The sequence below is a fragment of the Coniophora puteana genome (genome assembly GCF_000271625.1).
Source record: "Coniophora puteana RWD-64-598 SS2 unplaced genomic scaffold CONPUscaffold_6, whole genome shotgun sequence".
Classification (NCBI taxonomy): domain Eukaryota; kingdom Fungi; phylum Basidiomycota; class Agaricomycetes; order Boletales; family Coniophoraceae; genus Coniophora; species Coniophora puteana.
This window is the reverse complement of record NW_006913058.1, coordinates 470737-487710: the sequence shown is the minus strand read 5'-3', so window position 1 is coordinate 487710 and position 16974 is coordinate 470737. Positions and strand designations below refer to the sequence as shown.

Below are 16974 nucleotides of genomic sequence, written 5' to 3'. Positions count from 1 at the left end.
CAAGAATGAACTACTTTTACGTGGTTAGCCAATTACGAGTGATAATGAACACGGTTCAACTCAAAAGATCAGAACCAGAACAACGTTATTATGAATTCCGATGTTAAAGCTAAAGCCTTGAGCATAGCTTGAAAAACAGACTTTTTTGTGGATCCCGTTGCGACCCGTCACTGTCAAAAATCAAGTCTGTTAAAACCGGGTCGGATAGCTTCGATACTGACTTGAGAGCGTAATAGTCAGCTTTCTCTGGGCCCGTGTCGCTCGGAACACTAAGAGAGTTTTTGGCCGTTGGCAGTGGGCACTTAACATATAGGGGGATATCGATCGCCGAGGATCCCCTGCGTCAATTTCATTCTGAGACTCGGAGCCGTCCTCGGTACCTTGCAGTGCCACTACGAGGTTGTTAAGCTCACGAATCATATGTTATCTTTCGGAAGCATCGCAATTGGCAATTCAACATATCGCCGAGATGAAAACGAGCGGTTTGGGTGATGGAGCCTGAGGGCCTTGCGCCCATTGGGCAAGGCCGACGGAAGGGCTTGATAAGCTTGGAGTGAGCAAAGTCGCATCGCCGGCTTGCTCGGGGAAGAGTGTAAAACACTGGCGTGAAGTCAAGCAAGCGTGGACTCCATGTGCGATGGAGGAGGTCAGAGAACAAGAGAGCTAGAGGACAAAGGGCTTGCGCAAGTGTTCCGCATCTTCGCCCCTGATGCACTTCAATGATGTGGGTCATGTCATGATACGCCTGATACTCGTCCGATAAGTAATAGAGACCATTGGGTGAATCTGGGTGCATGCGTGTGCCACAGTGATGGCAACCGTGCGCGTGTCAACGCGTCAACTTGCGCAGCGATGGCACGATATCCAAACCCCCGACGATGGACCCGAGGCCCGGCTACTCGGGATTTTCAAGGTTACCACAAATAACCTGTGGCCTTCCGTTGACTTCACCTTCAATTTGAGTGGTCTTCTACAGATCTAACATCTTGGAGAAGCTTTCATATAGCATCTTTGAGTTTGCGGAGATACACACCGTAATTTTAGAGTGGAATGAATATTCGAATGGTCTGACACTATCGGAATGGCTGCGCTGATCTAGCTACATAACTGCTAGTCTCTGTTCGGTTATCAGACGACATAGCGACGTCCGTGTGGGTTGAGTGTGGGTAAGGGTCAAAATAAAATGTGAGAATGAGCTGGAACCTTCGAAGGACACACGCAATCTCCGGCCTTGCGGCGTCGGAGGCTTGCAGAGTGCCCATGGCGCCGAGTGTCCAAACCCAGTCCTTGGAACTGCGTCAATACTGAACGAGTCATGGGCCGTCAAAGATCGTCAGCCAGCGGCAAGCAATCGGAAGCGAACGATCACTTAGATAATCAGGTACCGGCCCGCGGAAGTGGTCTCCGCAGTGGCCGGGCTGCCATGTCAGTTGTGCCGCAGACAGACAAGGATGCCAAGCGCACGCAAGCGCCCTTATCTGACATAAATGTGCTGACTCCCAACGGGACTCTGCTCCCGGCAAGCAAGGTATATTATCGGGCGGGTATGGCCACACCATTTGCTGCACTCCGGTAAACCCATACCACGTCCATCCCTCCCCCAGGCCGCGACAGCCACCCCCGCCATCGTTCGGGCATTCCACTCGACGAGTCTCACGCGCTCTCTCGCCCCCAACCATGGCGTCTCCGCGCGCATCATCCGTCAACAAAGAGAGCGAATCCCCTCCGTCGGACCAGACTCACACGAACAGCCCTCCAGCTCCTAAACCCAAGCGTGGGCTCTTTGGCGGCAAGAAAACCAAGGAAACTAAATCGTCCACTGATGATGACGAGAAAGCCGGTGATGTTGAAGTTGCCGTCACACCGAAGGTCGAACAGCTTCCACCAGTCTCGTTCACGTCTCTGTTCACGTATGTTGTTGTTCGAATATGCCAATCGAGGATCAAGGGAATCTCATATTGTTTTAGGTACTCAACACGGTTTGAGATCGCCATTGACTTAATTGGCATTGTCTGTGCTATTGCCGCGGGTGCTGCTCAGGTCGGTATTCAGGGATGCATGATCGTCGTTTTGACACTGACAAGCTCGGGGTTTAGCCGCTTATGAGTTTGCTCTTTGGACGACTCACACAGGACTTTGTCAACTTCGGTTCTGAGCTGGTAAATTTGGAAGGCATCCTCTCTACAGGAAATTCAAGCGCCATTCAACAAGCTGAACAAAGCCTCGACTCAGCTGCTGTCTCCTTCAGGCACTCTGCAGCCTCCAATGCGTCTTATCTGGTCTACATTGGTACGTGTAACAGCACCGCAACTGAAGTGTATGTCAACTCACATCACTCCAGGTGTTGGCATGTTTGTTTGCACTTATGCATACATGTTCATCTGGGTATACACTGGAGAGGTCAACGCCAAACGCATACGTGAACGCTACCTCCAAGCTGTTTTGCGTCAAGACATTGCGTACTTCGATGATGTTGGCGCTGGTGAAGTCGCCACTCGTATCCAGACCGATACCCGTGAGTTTAATATAACACTCCAAATCATGGTCCTTTATGCATCTTTTGCGCAGACTTAGTCCAGCAGGGTATGTCTGAGAAGGTTGCTCTTGTTTCCCAGTTCATCGCTGCCTTCGCGGTCGGTTTCATCCTCGCTTACATCCGGAATTGGCGTCTCGCCCTTGCAATGTCCGCAATTCTCCCTTGCATCGGTATCACCGGTGGCGTCATGAACAAATTCGTCTCGGGCTACATGCAGTGCGTTTTCTCTCCTATATTGCCAGCTTTTCAAGAAGATACTGACTTTTTGTTTTATTAGGATGTCGCTCAAGCACGTTGCCGAGGGCGGTACTCTCGCAGAAGAAGTTATCTCGACTATCCGCACTGCCCAAGCATTTGGCACGCAGAATATCCTTGCATCTCTGTATGACGTGCACATCGCTGGATCCCTCAAGGTCGACATGAAAGCGGCCATCTACCAGGGTGGAGGTCTCGGTATCTTCTTCTTCGTCATCTACTCTGCCTACTCCCTGGCGTTCGACTTCGGCACCACTCTCATCAACGAGGGTCGTGGTAAGTACTATATTGCAACCTCACTAAAAGACTATGTACTTAACATTTCTGTTTAGCTACTGCTGGCGAGGTCGTCAACGTGTTCTTTGCCATCCTTATCGGTTCATTCTCCCTCGCCATGATGGCCCCAGAAATGCAAGGTAAAATCTCAAAGTGTTTCGTGTAGTTCGCAGGCTCAACCCTTGTTAGCTATCACCCAGGGACGTGGTGCCGCCGCCAAGTTGTACGCCACAATTGAGCGAGTTCCCAGTATCGACTCCGCCGACCCCAACGGTCTCAAGCTTGAGAAGGTTGTGGGCGAAATTCAATTCGAGGGTGTCAAGTTCAACTACCCCTCTCGTCCCGATGTACCGATCGTCAAGAGCCTCGACATATTTTTCCCTGCCGGGAAGACTGCTGCCCTCGTCGGCGCATCTGGCTCTGGCAAATCGACCATCATTTCCCTCATTGAGCGCTTCTACGATCCTCTCTCTGGCGTTGTCAAACTCGACGGTGTTAACGTGAAGGATTTAAACGTCAAATGGCTCCGTTCGCAAATCGGACTTGTGTCACAGGAGCCAACCCTCTTCGCCACTACCATTCGTGGTAACGTTGCACATGGTCTCATCAACACTCCCTGGGAGCATGCCTCGCCTGATGAACAGTTTAAGCTCATCAAGGAGGCATGTATCAAAGCGAACGCCGATGGGTTCATTACCAAGCTGCCCAATGGCTACGACACCATGGTCGGCGAGCGTGGTTTCCTCCTGTCTGGTGGCCAGAAGCAACGTGTCGCCATCGCTCGTGCCATCGTCTCCGATCCTCGTATTCTCTTGCTCGATGAGGCGACGAGTGCTCTCGACACGCAGAGCGAGGGGATTGTGCAGGATGCTCTCGACAAGGCTGCTGCTGGACGCACGACGATCACAATTGCGCATCGTCTGTCTACGATCAAGAATGCGGAACAGATTTTCGTGATGGGTGATGGTCTTGTTCTTGAGCAGGGTACGCACAACCAGCTGCTAGCCAACGAGGGCGGAGCCTACTCCAAGCTTGTGCAGGCTCAGAAGCTCCGGGAGACTCGTGAACAGGATGCTACCACGACCCCGGAAGATGAAGACACGATCCCAGGATCATCATCGAGCAAGGACATGGACAAGGAAGCGGAGCGGGAGATCCCTCTTGGTCGCCAAAACACGAAGCAATCCGTCGCCAGCGAGATACTGAAGCAACGGAATGAGGAGAAGGCGAAGCACGAAATCAGCGAGGACGACTACAGCATGTCTTACTTGTTCAAGCGCATGGCATTAATCAACAAGCCGGGTCTGCCCAGATACGCTGTTGGTGCTTTCTTCTCTATGAGTAAGTGCAGACGCTTTCTTTACCCTGATAACATAGAGTAACCGTTGTTGCAGTGGTTGGCATGGTGTACCCCGCATTCGGTATCGTCTACGGCCATGCCATCTCTGGCTTCTCGGATCCGACCAACTCGGCAAGGCGGCACGACGGTGATCGGAATGCACTTTGGTTCTTCCTGATCGCCATTGTGTCTTCTTTCGCGATCGCCTCTTCGAACTACATTTTCGGTTCTTCTGCGGCCATTCTCACTGCGAAGCTGCGCTCCATCAGCTTCCGGGCTATCCTTAGGCAAGACATTGAGTACTTCGATCGCGACGAGAACTCCGTAAGTATTGTCAATCTGGTGTTCGAGTGCTTGCTAACAAATTCCTCTACCAGACTGGTGCTCTCACTGCCAACCTGAGTGACAGCCCACAGAAGGTTAACGGTCTCGCTGGTGTCACTCTCGGTGCCATCGTTCAGTCCATCACCACAATCATTGGTGGATCCATCATCGGTCTTGCTTGGGCTTGGAAGCCTGCCATTGTCGGCATGGCCTGCATTCCTCTCGTCGTCTCTGCAGGTTACATCCGCCTTCGTGTCGTCGTGATGAAGGACCAGACCAACAAGGCCTCTCACGAGGGATCCGCTCAAATGGCTTGCGAAGCCGCCGGGTCCATTCGCACCGTTGCTTCACTGACCCGCGAGGACGACTGCCTCCGGCTGTACAGCGAGTCCCTTGAGGGCCCGCTCCGCCAGTCAAACCGCACCGCGCTCTGGTCCAACATGCTTTACGCGCTCTCGCAGTCCATGGGCTTCTTCGTCATCTCCCTCGTCTTCTGGTACGGTGCGACGCTCGTCTCGCGCCTCGAGATCGACACGACCGCATTCTTCATCGCGCTCATGAGCACGACGTTCGGCGCCATCCAGGCGGGCAACGTGTTCTCATTCGTTCCTGATATGTCCTCCGCCCGCGGTGCTGCCGCACACATCGTCAAGCTCATCGACTCCGTCCCTGAAATTGATGCAGAGTCGCCTGAGGGCAAGGTTCTCCCTCCGGGCGAGGTCCAGGGCCGCATCGAATTCGAGAACGTGCACTTCCGCTACCCCACACGCCCTGGTGTCCGTGTCCTCCGTGATCTGTCCCTGACCGTCGAGCCTGGCACTTACGTCGCACTCGTCGGTGCTAGTGGATGCGGGAAGAGTACGACGATCCAACTCATCGAGCGCTTCTATGACCCCTTGACTGGTCGCGTCCTTATTGATGGGAACCCGATCAACGAACTCAATATCCAGGAGTACCGCAAGCACATTGCTCTTGTGTCGCAGGAGCCTACGCTGTACGCTGGTACCATCCGCTTCAACATTTTGCTCGGTGCTACCAAGCCCGCCGAGGAAGTCACACAAGAGGACATCGAGGCTGCCTGCCGCAATGCCAACATCCTCGACTTCATCAAGTCGCTACCAAAGTAAGTTTGCATCATTTTTTGACATCACGTTTGATACTAATGGTCACACAGCGGTTTCGACACTGAGGTTGGTGGCAAGGGCTCTCAGCTCTCTGGTGGTCAGAAGCAGCGCATCGCCATCGCTCGTGCTCTCCTCCGCAACCCCAAGGTCCTCCTTCTTGACGAAGCCACTTCGGCTCTCGACTCCAACTCGGAGAAGATCGTCCAGGAGGCGCTCGACCAGGCTGCTCGCGGACGGACAACGATCGCCATTGCTCACCGTCTGTCGACGATCCAGAACGCAGACTGTATCTACTTCATCAAGGAGGGTCGCGTCAGCGAAGCGGGCACTCACGATGAACTTCTCTCGATGCGCGGCGACTACTACGAATACGTGCAGCTTCAGGCCCTTAGCAAGAAGTAAAGGCTTGCGCTCCTGATTCGCAGATTCAGAGTTTAGACCATTTGAGAAGTTCAACACGGTGCTTGTTCAAAAATCAACGCATACCCACCATTGTACCAACGACCCGCATGGTTCTCCTTAATATCGGACGTGGATGGATGGCCAGGACAAGGATGGACCTTCGGCAGATAGTGTGATGTTACTAACGCTGTCCATTTTACGCATGTATCGACATTTACGACCAGCTCTTTTTTACACTTCTTGAATAATGCTTCATTCACGTACATAGATGCTTCTCTTTGGTTTTTTTTCTTGGTTAACATTTACTATACAACATATTTAGAATTTCCTACGGGAATTGCTGATGAATGGAAAGTGGAAAGCCACCCCTCCAACCTTTGTCTCTGGTGTAACATTCTAAGCTCCAAGGACATTTCTCGATGCTCCTGATTCACAAGGGTCTCGGTGTCTCAAGGTTGCTGAGAACCTCTTTGATCTTCCCTCCCTCGAACCGATAAAAAACGTTCTCCGCAAACGTGACCTTCTCCCCTCCGCCAGCTGTTTTAGGTTTCCAGCCTAGAAATTCCCTCACGGGCGAACACACGAACTGGATGCGCGCCGCCACATCCGACTCGGACGCAAGCAGCATCTGCAAGTCGTAGTGTAGATCTGGAATGACCTCGTAATGCCCGTGGATCATGCTCTCGTAGTCGGCGCGCGTCATCTGGTGCCCATTGTGCGACACTTGGTCGTTGACGAACGGCTCGAGGGACCAGGACGCGTCCGGGGTGTGCGCGTTGAGCCTGGCGATGTATGCGAGGTAGTGGGCTTTGAGGACTTCGTTGGACATAAAGTCTAGTATTGAGGATGACCGCAGCAGGTGAGGTGGTTATGGTTTGACGAATGGGTCTTGGTCTTACACAAGTCAGAGGCCTTTATATTGACCGTCGAAGGCGGTGCGATGGTAAACGTCGATCCACATGTGAGACGAAGATTGTCACCGAAGTGAGTCAACATTTGGTGGCGCGCTCCTACTACCGTACTGTGACAACGGTCATGGATTTTCGGGGCCGTTTGAGCTGATTACAGGGGCTTCGGTGGATCAATAATACTGTGGATCTCCTTGATCTTCCCTCCTTCAAACCGATAAAAACAATTGTCCGCGAACGACACCCTCTCCCCTCCGCCAGCCTCCTTGGGTGTCCAGCCCAGGAACTGCCTCACGGGCGAGCCCACGAATTGGAGACGCGCCGCAACCTCTGTTTCGGACGCGAGCACGGAAAGCACGTTAATTTGTAGGTCGGGGACATCCGCGTATGTGTTTCGAACCATCATGGTTTCGTAGTCAGCGCGTGTCATTTGTTGCCCGTTAAGCAGCACTTGGTCGGCGACATAGGGCTCAAGTGACCAGGACCCGTCTGTTGTGTGGGCTCTGATTGCGGCGATGTAGGCGAGGTAGTGTGATTTGAGGGCTTCGTTGGTCATTGCGATGAGGTACGCGTAGTACTGACTACCAGTCAAAGCTATAGAATCGGGGATACTTGACTGGCTGTTGTGGATGCAGGAGATGTACGCGGTCTTATAAACGAAAATAGGACCAGATCTTGAACTCATACTGAGAGGATCATGAATCACATGTGGCGACGGCGACGACAGTCATACGAGGTTGTGTATCCGGACGCCGTAGTATCGCTCGACCGAGACGTGGCCGCTACACGACGTCAAGATGTATAGAGATGAGGATTTTGGAGCAAACAAGCCAACTAGTTGACATGAACTGACTATGAACCATGTCGTCGACCCGATGGTATGCAAGTGGATTAGCGGATGGTACATCTGCATTGTTGCCCGCCAAACAATGATGCAAGGATATGGCACAGAAAAACTTCGAAGTTCGAATGATAAAAACGCGCAAAGGAAAAAAAATGACGTTTATTTTGGCACCCCGTCTGCAGGTCCTTCTGCTCTTTCCACTCATCATCAACATCATCCCGGCTCAAACTGTGGTCCCGTTGACCCCGATCTTCGTGCCATTGTTCGGCAGCTTTGCCCTGAACATGGCGAACGGCCTCTGCCTCGTATCCGTGCCGGGATACATCAGCGGACCGAAGCACAGCTGGTTAACCGTGAAGTACAGGTACCCGTCCGTGGCAACGCTCATCGTGTCGACCCAATTAATGCGCGGATCGCGCACGAATATCTGGTCCGTCCCGTTGGCCGGGTTGAAGAACGAGATGGCCTCCTGCTCCATGTTGCCGTGGTAGATGAAGTTGTTCGTGTCCGTCTCAAACCCATCCGCGACGCCCTTCTGCGTGCGCGTCACCACCGCCCCCTGCGCGAGCGCGTCCGAGTTGACCGAGTTGTCGCGCAGGTACGACGTCGGTATGGAGTACATGTACCGCGTGCCGACGCCGCCGAAGAACAGGTCCTCGCCGTTAGCCGAGATCGCGATACCGTCGACGCCGAACGTGATGTACCCGAACGGATTGCCCGGCGAGTTGGCGTAGAGCTGCTTCCCCCAGACGTACGCGACGAACTGCCGGTCGGCCTGCACGTACGTCGTGTAGTCGAGGTGTCGCCACGACTCGCCCGTGCCGAGGTCGACGACGACGAGGCCCGTGCGCCCCTCGACGCTCGAGTCCGTGAGGTACGCAATCCCCTGCCCACTTGCGGTCACGTTCGGGCGGAGGTCGAACCGGACGTCGTTCAGGTATGAGTCGGGGAACGCGACGGTTTGTGGGAAGACGATCGTCTGGAAGACCTTGTCCGTCGTTAGGTCGACACCGACGAGCTTAGGCCCACCGTACGAGGCCAGCATGAGAGTGCCGTTCTCGTTCAGTACGCGGCCGGTATCAACGATCCACAGCCTGTCCGCGCTGTCGATCACCACGCTCTGCACGCCAATGAGGTAGTCGGCGTAACCGGCGGCGGTCGGCGGGTTGGTTGTGTAGTTGATGGCTCCCCCAGGCGGGCTATTCATCTCTAAGCTCGGGTACGCCGACTCCGTGGCGTTGGTAACGAGCTCTGCGACGGTGTATTTTCCGTTGTTGCCCGTGTTCGTGTCATTGTAATCAAGTCCACCTGCAATTGCATCAGCCATCATGATTGTCTATACTGAACCAAGCCTGATCTTACCAGGGTAGTTGGCAAACTTGCGCCCCGTGGACGACACCGCGATTCCCGTCGGCCACTCGTCGTAGAAGAGATGTACGAGCTCAATCGCGGTGCCGCCTGTGCCTGTATCTGTCACCACCTGCGCGATCGTGGACGTGACGGTGAGTAAAATGCTCAGTAGAGCTGCGTAGGAGGACAACATCGTGCAGCGCTTCTGTAAAACCGAGTACGATTTGAGCGGGGTAACAAGGCGAGAGCACCACCGCACTCGTAAAGCAGAATCCCCGCCCAGAAAGACCTATTTGTAGCCCCTCTGCTCAACGCACCACTTTGTTCTCGTCATTGTCGGAACGCCGTGCCCATACGGGCCCCGAATGTCTAAGCGTACATGTTCGTCACGAGGCATGGAGAAAATGAGAGAGAACCTCTCCTTCTGAATGGTCTGTGAACATGAAGGCTTCGGTACATCATCACGGGGTTAGCGGTGTTCCACAAATGACGAGCCGCACACACGGAGTGGGAGCAGGAGGTCAGAGGGGGATCGGTCAGGGGGGTGCACAGACGTCTTGCCGCGGACTATGGCAAGTAAAATGAGGCATGTCGAGTTGTACGACTTCCCGACGAGTGGGATATGAGGTAAAGGAGAATTTATGGCTGCGCCAAAACAGGATAACCAATGGACAAAGCCGAGGAGGGCTGCTAGGTAGGCCATGCCACTACGAAGATGTCCGCCATGAGAAGATTTTATAATAACCGGTGACGACATGCGCCAGAACACATTAGACGAAGCCCAGGAAGACCAGCGGGCCGGAGGATTGTACTCGGTGCTCATAATTAAGCGCTTAAGCTTCGAGAATTCCACTTCCTGTGGTGAATGAGGGCAAGCATCACAGTATAAACCCTCGAGGACCTGTATACATGACAGCTGCAACTTTCTTTGCATAAACATATTACTTGTTAAAACTTAAGATAGGCCACCATGATTGAGCAAACAATATTCGCGTGAAGGTTGACGGAGACATGCCTTTTTTCGCGATGTATCCCTTGCCAGTGTCCAATCCTTTGCCCTCCGTGACTCTGTGACGCTCCATAAGTTTCCGGCATATATGCGATATATCAGTGTCGCATTATTCAATGGGACGAGCGTTTGTGTATCTGAATCAGTATCATTGTTGGCAGTCCAGACCAACTGGGCGAAAATCCCGGGTTAAGGACTATCACTAGAATACAGTGCCATGGTAATGACTAGATGCAGCTTTCTAGTTCCAAAGCGCCACATTCTTGGTGATGGTGAAGACGGACCCCTGTAATGACCTCGAAAGACCTGGACCGATAGCTGAATGTACAGATGGCATTGGATGATTCATATCACGTACTATGCAACCAAGCCAGGCGCCCAGATGTCCGCGGGCTGAACCACGAGCCCCCAGCCATAGCTCGCGGTAAATGGGATAGCAGATACGAGTGACTATGCACCAGCCAAGCCTAAACCATCTTCACAGTAAAGCCAACTGCTGTGATCCGTTCGAGATCGGTTCGTGCGTAGACTCGACTGAGGATGTTCAACTGTGTTACGACGAAAAGCAGCATCTCTGACAAGGGCCGTGCCTCTGTCCTGGGGTCGGAGTTGCTATGCCATGCACGACGACTCCGAGTCCCCGCTCATGGGCATGAGCGCCGAGGATGCGCAGCGCAACACGCTTGGTACAGCTTCAGCTTCAAGCGCTCAGTGCTAGCCAGCGTGTCGCCTCCAAGGACCGTATACATGCATGTAGCATGGTCGCATTGTTCGGCAATAATCAACGGCCTGTTCACGAACGTGTAGGGCACCGTGATGAACAACACACCGCGACATCGTGCTCAAAGGATTGCTGACATGCTCCGGGGTTGAAGGAGCTCGCGAGAAATGGACAGCTTGTTTAAGTGAAGAACGTGGAAGTGGAGAAGACAAGGTGACTTTGGAGAGCACGCCGCGCGGAGGATGCGCGACAAGTGTGGGAGGTTGAAACGTTGAACGTTCGACAATCCCAACATATCTATCTGAAAGTGTTCTTTCATCGCGTTATCAACGGCCCTTACCGTAATCCATCTGTCAGAGTCGGTCATGGATAAATCAATGGAACTGCGTCCAACCTTCGTCATCCATCCTACAAGTCTCTCACTCCAACTGAAGAATCAATCGTACATACATTTTGACCAGAAAACAACACGTATGACATAACATGCGCCAAATGAATTCCAAATATTGCAAGGGAACATTAAAACGCGGCCCCGAGACGTGTACTCGCGACGGCGACACGCTGTGCATAGGGATATGTAGCGTAGACCTACATAGATGACAGAGCTCCAGGGTGAAAAAAAAAAACCGGGGAGGACACTATGGAAAACACCGAAAAAAGGGGGGAAAGGAAGATATCCGTGTGTGCTATGCGAAACGACTTGAGGGGAATAACATTATGGTAACAAAAGAAGAAAACCAGAAAAAAGAAAAAGAAAAAGACAGGAAAACAGAGGTAAATGATACATGCAAGTAATGGCAAGGTACGGATTGCGCAAGGAGATGGACGGGGACGTGTATGAAGGTCGTCATCATCAGACATGGGCATGGGTTCCAGGGCAGAAAACAGCGAGATGCGAAGAGCGGATCGACGGTACGTATCATAGATCGGGATAGACGAAATCAATCCGCATTAATGCGGGTGAAACATTTGGTTGAGCGTATGAGTGTACGGTGGTGTGCTTTACGGACACACAAGGGAATGCATAGCGCACATGTCCCTCGGATTTGGTGTTGGTACAGGCGAGCAAATTTTATTTGTTTTGCTGCCGCGGTGACATTAGGGTATCACAAGAATGAAAAAAAGCAAGGAGGAAATCATGAAAACGCAGACAACACGAGCGCATAGATCCACGAGACGACTTTCCCAGAACTGTGTAGCGCAAGGAGCACACCGACAAACAACACCGCGAGCTTGAAATCTTGCACCGTCGTCGTGCTCGCCACGCCACGAGCGTGCACATGGGCGTCGTCATGGGTATTGTCACTTGACGAAACCTCGTCCTCGACGTCGGCTTCCGCAGCCTCGTCCGACGCCGCGCTCTCCGAGCGCACATCCTCATCTGTGCTGCTCCTGTTCAGCTTCGACTTCGATCGCTGCAAGCGACGCTTGAGTGCTGGCGGCACAGGCGGCGTCTGCGTGCGCAAGAGTGGGTGCTGCGGCTGGGCCTGCGACTGGGGTAGCCGCGAGGAGGGAGGGCTGCTTAGCGAGAAAGCGACCGCGGTGGGCGGTGGTGGTGGCGACGGCTGGATTAATGGGTGTGTCAAAAGTGGATTTGGTATGGATCCAGTGGATTTGGGCGGGGACAGGGCGCTGGGGATGGAGATGGGGAGGCCGTGGGTAGTCTGCACGGGGGAGTGCGATGGGGAGGAGGACGAAGCGCCAGCATTAGTGTCTGCACTGGGCTGTGATGACGACGAAGAGGAGCTTTCGGTGCTCACGGAAGACGGCAGCGTCGGACGCGCGGCGAGGGACAGGAGCCGGTCTTCCGTTGGGCTGTGGTGCGGGTCGGGGAACGGATACTCGAACCGCTGGTTGGTGATGAAGGGCGTGCCGGGGCCGCCAGCCTTTTTGCGCATTAAGTGGGTGTGCATGGCGATGATAATGAAGGCGACGATGGCACGGAGTGAGCGAGCGAGAGAGGTATAAACAGACGCATTAGTTAGTCAGTAAACGTAGGCTGCGGGACCGGAAGTTTTTGGAAGGAGCCATGGTGCAATGATTATGGCAACATGACGCAAAGGGACATTGAATGGGTTCATATTGGAGACGGTGGAGTGCTAACACAGGCAGGTGCGGTGGAGGGGACGGGTAGAGAAAAGGAAGGAGTGATGTAACATAGACGCTTACCTCGCCGAAGCCGAGACCAACGTTAATGCTAGACGAACTAGACTCGGAGGAAGAAGAAAACTCGCTCGGAGAGGCTCCCCCTGCGCCGACGGATCCCACGAACATACCCGCATGGTCCTTGTTTTCCCTTGCCTCTGCCTGTTTCTCGAGCTCTGGATCGATTGCGGTTCCGTCGAGTTCAAGCGGCAGCGTTCCAGCAGAGGCGATAACGGGCGCCAAAGCCATGTTAATTCCAAGGGGAATATACCAGGGCACAAAGTGGCAGTAAGTACTCGTCCGGTGGCCAGAGAAGACTGACGAAATGCGGAGGCGAGGGCGAGGTTGAGGTGGACGATATCTGGACGAGCTAAGTAGAAGTGAAGTTGAGAGTTTAATGTGATAGCGTGTGTGCCAACAGGTGTTTATCAGGTGCTGTCGTGTGTGTGTATGCGCCGGATTCAGAGCGTGCGGGTTGCGGCGATATTGACAGGCCATCGTCATCACACACTTCTATCCTAGTCCACTGGCACGCACACTCTCCCCCATTCCTTCCTCAGGCTTCGGGGCGGGAAAAGAAGGATGCACGCCCCAGCGGTGGTAACTAATCCGAATGTTTTATCGCGTGTGCATCGGATCGCAGTCCTAGTCAGCTCTGCTGGCGCCCTCCACGTCGTCGGTGGCTCAACAAGTATTTTGGCATCCGAATCTGTGGTTCCGATCTTGCAGACAGCGCGCGGCCTCCAGCAGAGGGCGCAAAGGCCTCAGGACACCAGCGTGTTTGCGATAACGCTCGAGCTTGGAGCTTGAAGACCACAGTCGTCTCGATAGTCGACGTCGACGATCATCGCTCATTGATCAGCGTCTGTCCTGCGGTGACGTATGCGTACGCTCTGGACAAATTCATGACAGTTGCCATCATACTGGAGACCCCATGACCTTGAACGACGTACGAGAAGGGCTGACCGATGATCCCAGCTAGCCACTCGATCGACTTGCACGTCTCAGGCCGGGCTTGTAGAATCTAAGGAATTCCGGGGAGATCATCATGCAAAGAGGCGGAGAGAGAAGTGCGTTTATTGAGGGAAGATTGACATGCTCTCGTCGACTACCGCAGAGGAGAGGGAGAGGGAGAAAAGGTGAGGAGAATAACAAAGGGTGATGAACCCGCTCCCATCTACTGTACGGTATGGTATTTAAAGTGGGAAATTAAAGACGATGACCGTGATACTGTGGCCCGCTGCAGCAGGCGCTGTCAGCTGGCCTGCCTGGGCCCACTGGGCATTGTGGAGTGGGAGGCATGGTGCGTAAACAGGCACTAGGAGGATTCACGACTAGCCAACCAGTAGGTGCCTTAGATGTAGCATAATGGTCTGCAGGCGAGTGGCGGATGGGGAAAGAACGCGTACGTCGAGGTCTGTCGTGTTCGGAGCGCTGAGGACATGCTCTGGAAGGATGTCAGAATTTGTGTCAATGAGTGCAGCTGCGTGCATCACATCGATCGCCGCGGACACTGATCAAGCTTTCTGTAGCTTTCTGTCAATGCCAGTGCACACTGCAGCATCACATCGACGCACGGATCAAGCTCGAGACATTGACAGAGATCGAGAGTGTTAGATGGAGAGATTAGATTAGATTTACTTTGTGGCACCACAATGGAAGCGTTTCCGGTGACCGAACGAACGCTCAAGTTATCGATCTTGCTGCTGCTCCTGACAGTGGCATCCATCCATCCACATCAGCCGACTCATCCGTGGTTCCGTCTGCACCTGTCAGACACCAAGGCCACGAGGAAAGCGATCGCGCATTTCGGTAGACCTGAGCCACTGAGACAGGCCCCGCCTTCTCCGTCCATCGAGAACATTCCATCCGTTCAATTGCACCAGTGCCACTAATCTATCTACACACACCAACTCCAAGCTACCTCCACCACACACACCACCATGCCGCTCAACTACAGCAAATGGGACGCCCTCGAGCTCTCCGACGACTCCGACATCGAGGGCCACCCCAACGTCGACAAGCGCTCGCTCGTCCGCTGGAAGCAGCGCGACATCCACGAGAAGCGCGAGATCCGCAAAGCCCGCATCGCCCAGCTGCGCGCCGAGATCGCGTGCAACAACGTCCTCGCCCCGCGCGTCTCCGCCCTCCTCACCGCCCTGCGCGCCAAACACGCAGACGGCGGCGAGGGCGCCGCGATGCGCGAGTGGGAGGGCAATCTGGAGAGGCTGCAGACGAGGCCGAGCGACGAGAGGCCGCCGACGAGTGCGCCGGGGCAGCCGACGTATGATGCGATGATGTTGTCGCTGTTGTTGCAGATCACGGAGGAGGCCAAGGCGGCGAAGGAGGTGGCGAAGGGGGACGGGTTCGATATTGGCGCGGAGCTTGTCAAGGGCCTGGAGAAGCATGAGACGGGGCTCGGGGAGCATACGCGTAAGCTCGAGAAGGAGCTGAAGGAGGAGGAGGCCGAGCAGAAGAAGCATATTACGAGCGACGATATCAGGGAGGGGTGGGAGAGCAAGGTGCGTTCGTGATGGTCCATGTAGGGGAGAAGATACTAACGGCGCTGTACATTGCAGTACATACCAGCAAAGCCCGAGCCGAAGCCCGTTGCGAGTGTAGGCGACACGAAGAAGACCACTAAAACGACGGAGACGACATACGAGACCCTCAACCCCGTCGCCTCCTCCTCCTCTGCCCCGTCATCCTCCACCTCCCCTCCGTCGGCCACGGCAGCGGCAACCATCGATGGCGCGGACGACCTGGACGATCTACCAGAGCTGACGCCCGCGCTGGCGCAGTTCGCGCGGCTGCCGCTGTGGGCCTACGAGCCGTCGTACCGGTACATCCAGGCGCACCGGGAAGTGGTCGTGCCCGGCGCGAGCGACGCGTTGCTCGTCGAGGCGTTCAAGGCGGAAGGGGACGGAGAGAGCAAGTACGCGAAGCAGTGCGTGCATCAGAGCTTGCTGCTGCAGTATGGCGAGAAGCTCGGGCGGGATGGGATCCAGGTGTTTTTCCGCAAGTGCGTTGTTAGCTTGGTTTGCTCAATGTTTGCAGGCTGATCTGATACTTTTTTTATCGTAGGATGATGCAAGGCGACCCGCGTGCGGTAAACGTGTTCGTGAAAGACGTCGAGGACACGTTCGCGCACCTCGTGCAGCGCGTCGCTGCGTCGAAGGTGGAGGCGAGCACGGAGCGGGAGCAGATCCAGCTGGTGCCGCAGGACCCATCGCAGAGCATCACGTTCAACGTGCCCGATGGGCCGCCGCCCGAAGATTTGCGGCTGGAGGGAGAGGGCGTGGAAGAGCTGGACGTGGAGGAGGTGCGCAAGGCGCTGCAGATGCGGTGGGACGTGTTCAGCGGGTTCCCCGAGGAGCTGCAGGGTGCGCTGACGGAGGGGACGCTGGAGAGCGTGAATGGGGTGTTGGGCGAGATGGATGTGGAGAAGGCGGAGGAGGTGGTGAAGTTGTTGGATTTGAGTGGGATCATGAGCTTTGTCGAGGGCGGGATTCGGGATGAGACGGGCAAGGGCGAAGGCGAGGACGGGGAGGCGTGAAGCGGGTTAGGGGCGTAATGGACATATGGAGATGTCGATGGATGACGTTGGGACGAGTTATCGGATCGCTGATTCCTTCTGCTTTTGCTTCTCTTCTTTGCTTTCTGCAGAATCAAAAAAGTTATGGATTGACAGCGCGCAGGGTGATGATGGTGATGGTGGCAGTACAGGGCGGTACTCATCTT

At 54.4% G+C, this 16974-nt stretch overlaps 5 protein-coding genes across 5 annotated transcripts; 2 read left to right on the top strand and 3 right to left on the bottom strand.

The window, feature by feature from the left end:
• The first annotated feature begins 1604 nt into the window (after positions 1-1604).
• CONPUDRAFT_82121 (P-loop containing nucleoside triphosphate hydrolase protein) lies at positions 1605-7126 on the top strand. Its single transcript, XM_007770281.1, has 11 exons — positions 1605-1910; positions 1968-2040; positions 2097-2289; positions 2342-2515; positions 2569-2752; positions 2814-3067; positions 3124-3207; positions 3257-4408; positions 4462-4730; positions 4784-5853; positions 5905-7126. The coding sequence occupies exons 1-11, from the start codon at positions 1678-1680 to the stop codon at positions 6254-6256; spliced, it is 4038 nt and encodes a 1345-aa protein (XP_007768471.1). The 5' UTR covers positions 1605-1677; the 3' UTR covers positions 6257-7126.
• A 192-nt stretch (positions 7127-7318) lies between these two features.
• Positions 7319-7849, bottom strand: CONPUDRAFT_153582 (uncharacterized protein; the record flags this gene model as incomplete). Its single annotated transcript, XM_007770280.1, has 1 exon — positions 7319-7849. One exon carries the CDS (start codon positions 7847-7849, stop codon positions 7319-7321), a length of 531 nt encoding a protein of 176 aa, XP_007768470.1.
• A 240-nt stretch (positions 7850-8089) lies between these two features.
• On the bottom strand, positions 8090-10090 carry CONPUDRAFT_143972 (uncharacterized protein). Its single transcript, XM_007770279.1, has 4 exons — positions 9913-10090; positions 9676-9727; positions 9371-9488; positions 8090-9316 (listed from the first exon to the last, which is right to left on the bottom strand). The coding sequence occupies exons 1-4, from the start codon at positions 10059-10061 to the stop codon at positions 8232-8234; spliced, it is 1404 nt and encodes a 467-aa protein (XP_007768469.1). The 5' UTR covers positions 10062-10090; the 3' UTR covers positions 8090-8231.
• A 1660-nt stretch (positions 10091-11750) lies between these two features.
• Positions 11751-13581, bottom strand: CONPUDRAFT_165261 (uncharacterized protein). The gene is made up of 2 exons (XM_007770278.1): positions 13258-13581; positions 11751-12974 (listed from the first exon to the last, which is right to left on the bottom strand). The coding sequence occupies exons 1-2, from the start codon at positions 13480-13482 to the stop codon at positions 12225-12227; spliced, it is 975 nt and encodes a 324-aa protein (XP_007768468.1). The 5' UTR covers positions 13483-13581; the 3' UTR covers positions 11751-12224.
• A 1370-nt stretch (positions 13582-14951) lies between these two features.
• On the top strand, positions 14952-16920 carry CONPUDRAFT_123914 (uncharacterized protein). Its single transcript, XM_007770277.1, has 3 exons — positions 14952-15755; positions 15813-16255; positions 16318-16920. Exons 1-3 carry the CDS (start codon positions 15177-15179, stop codon positions 16787-16789), a joined length of 1494 nt encoding a protein of 497 aa, XP_007768467.1. The 5' UTR covers positions 14952-15176; the 3' UTR covers positions 16790-16920.
• The last annotated feature ends 54 nt before the right edge of the window (positions 16921-16974 follow it).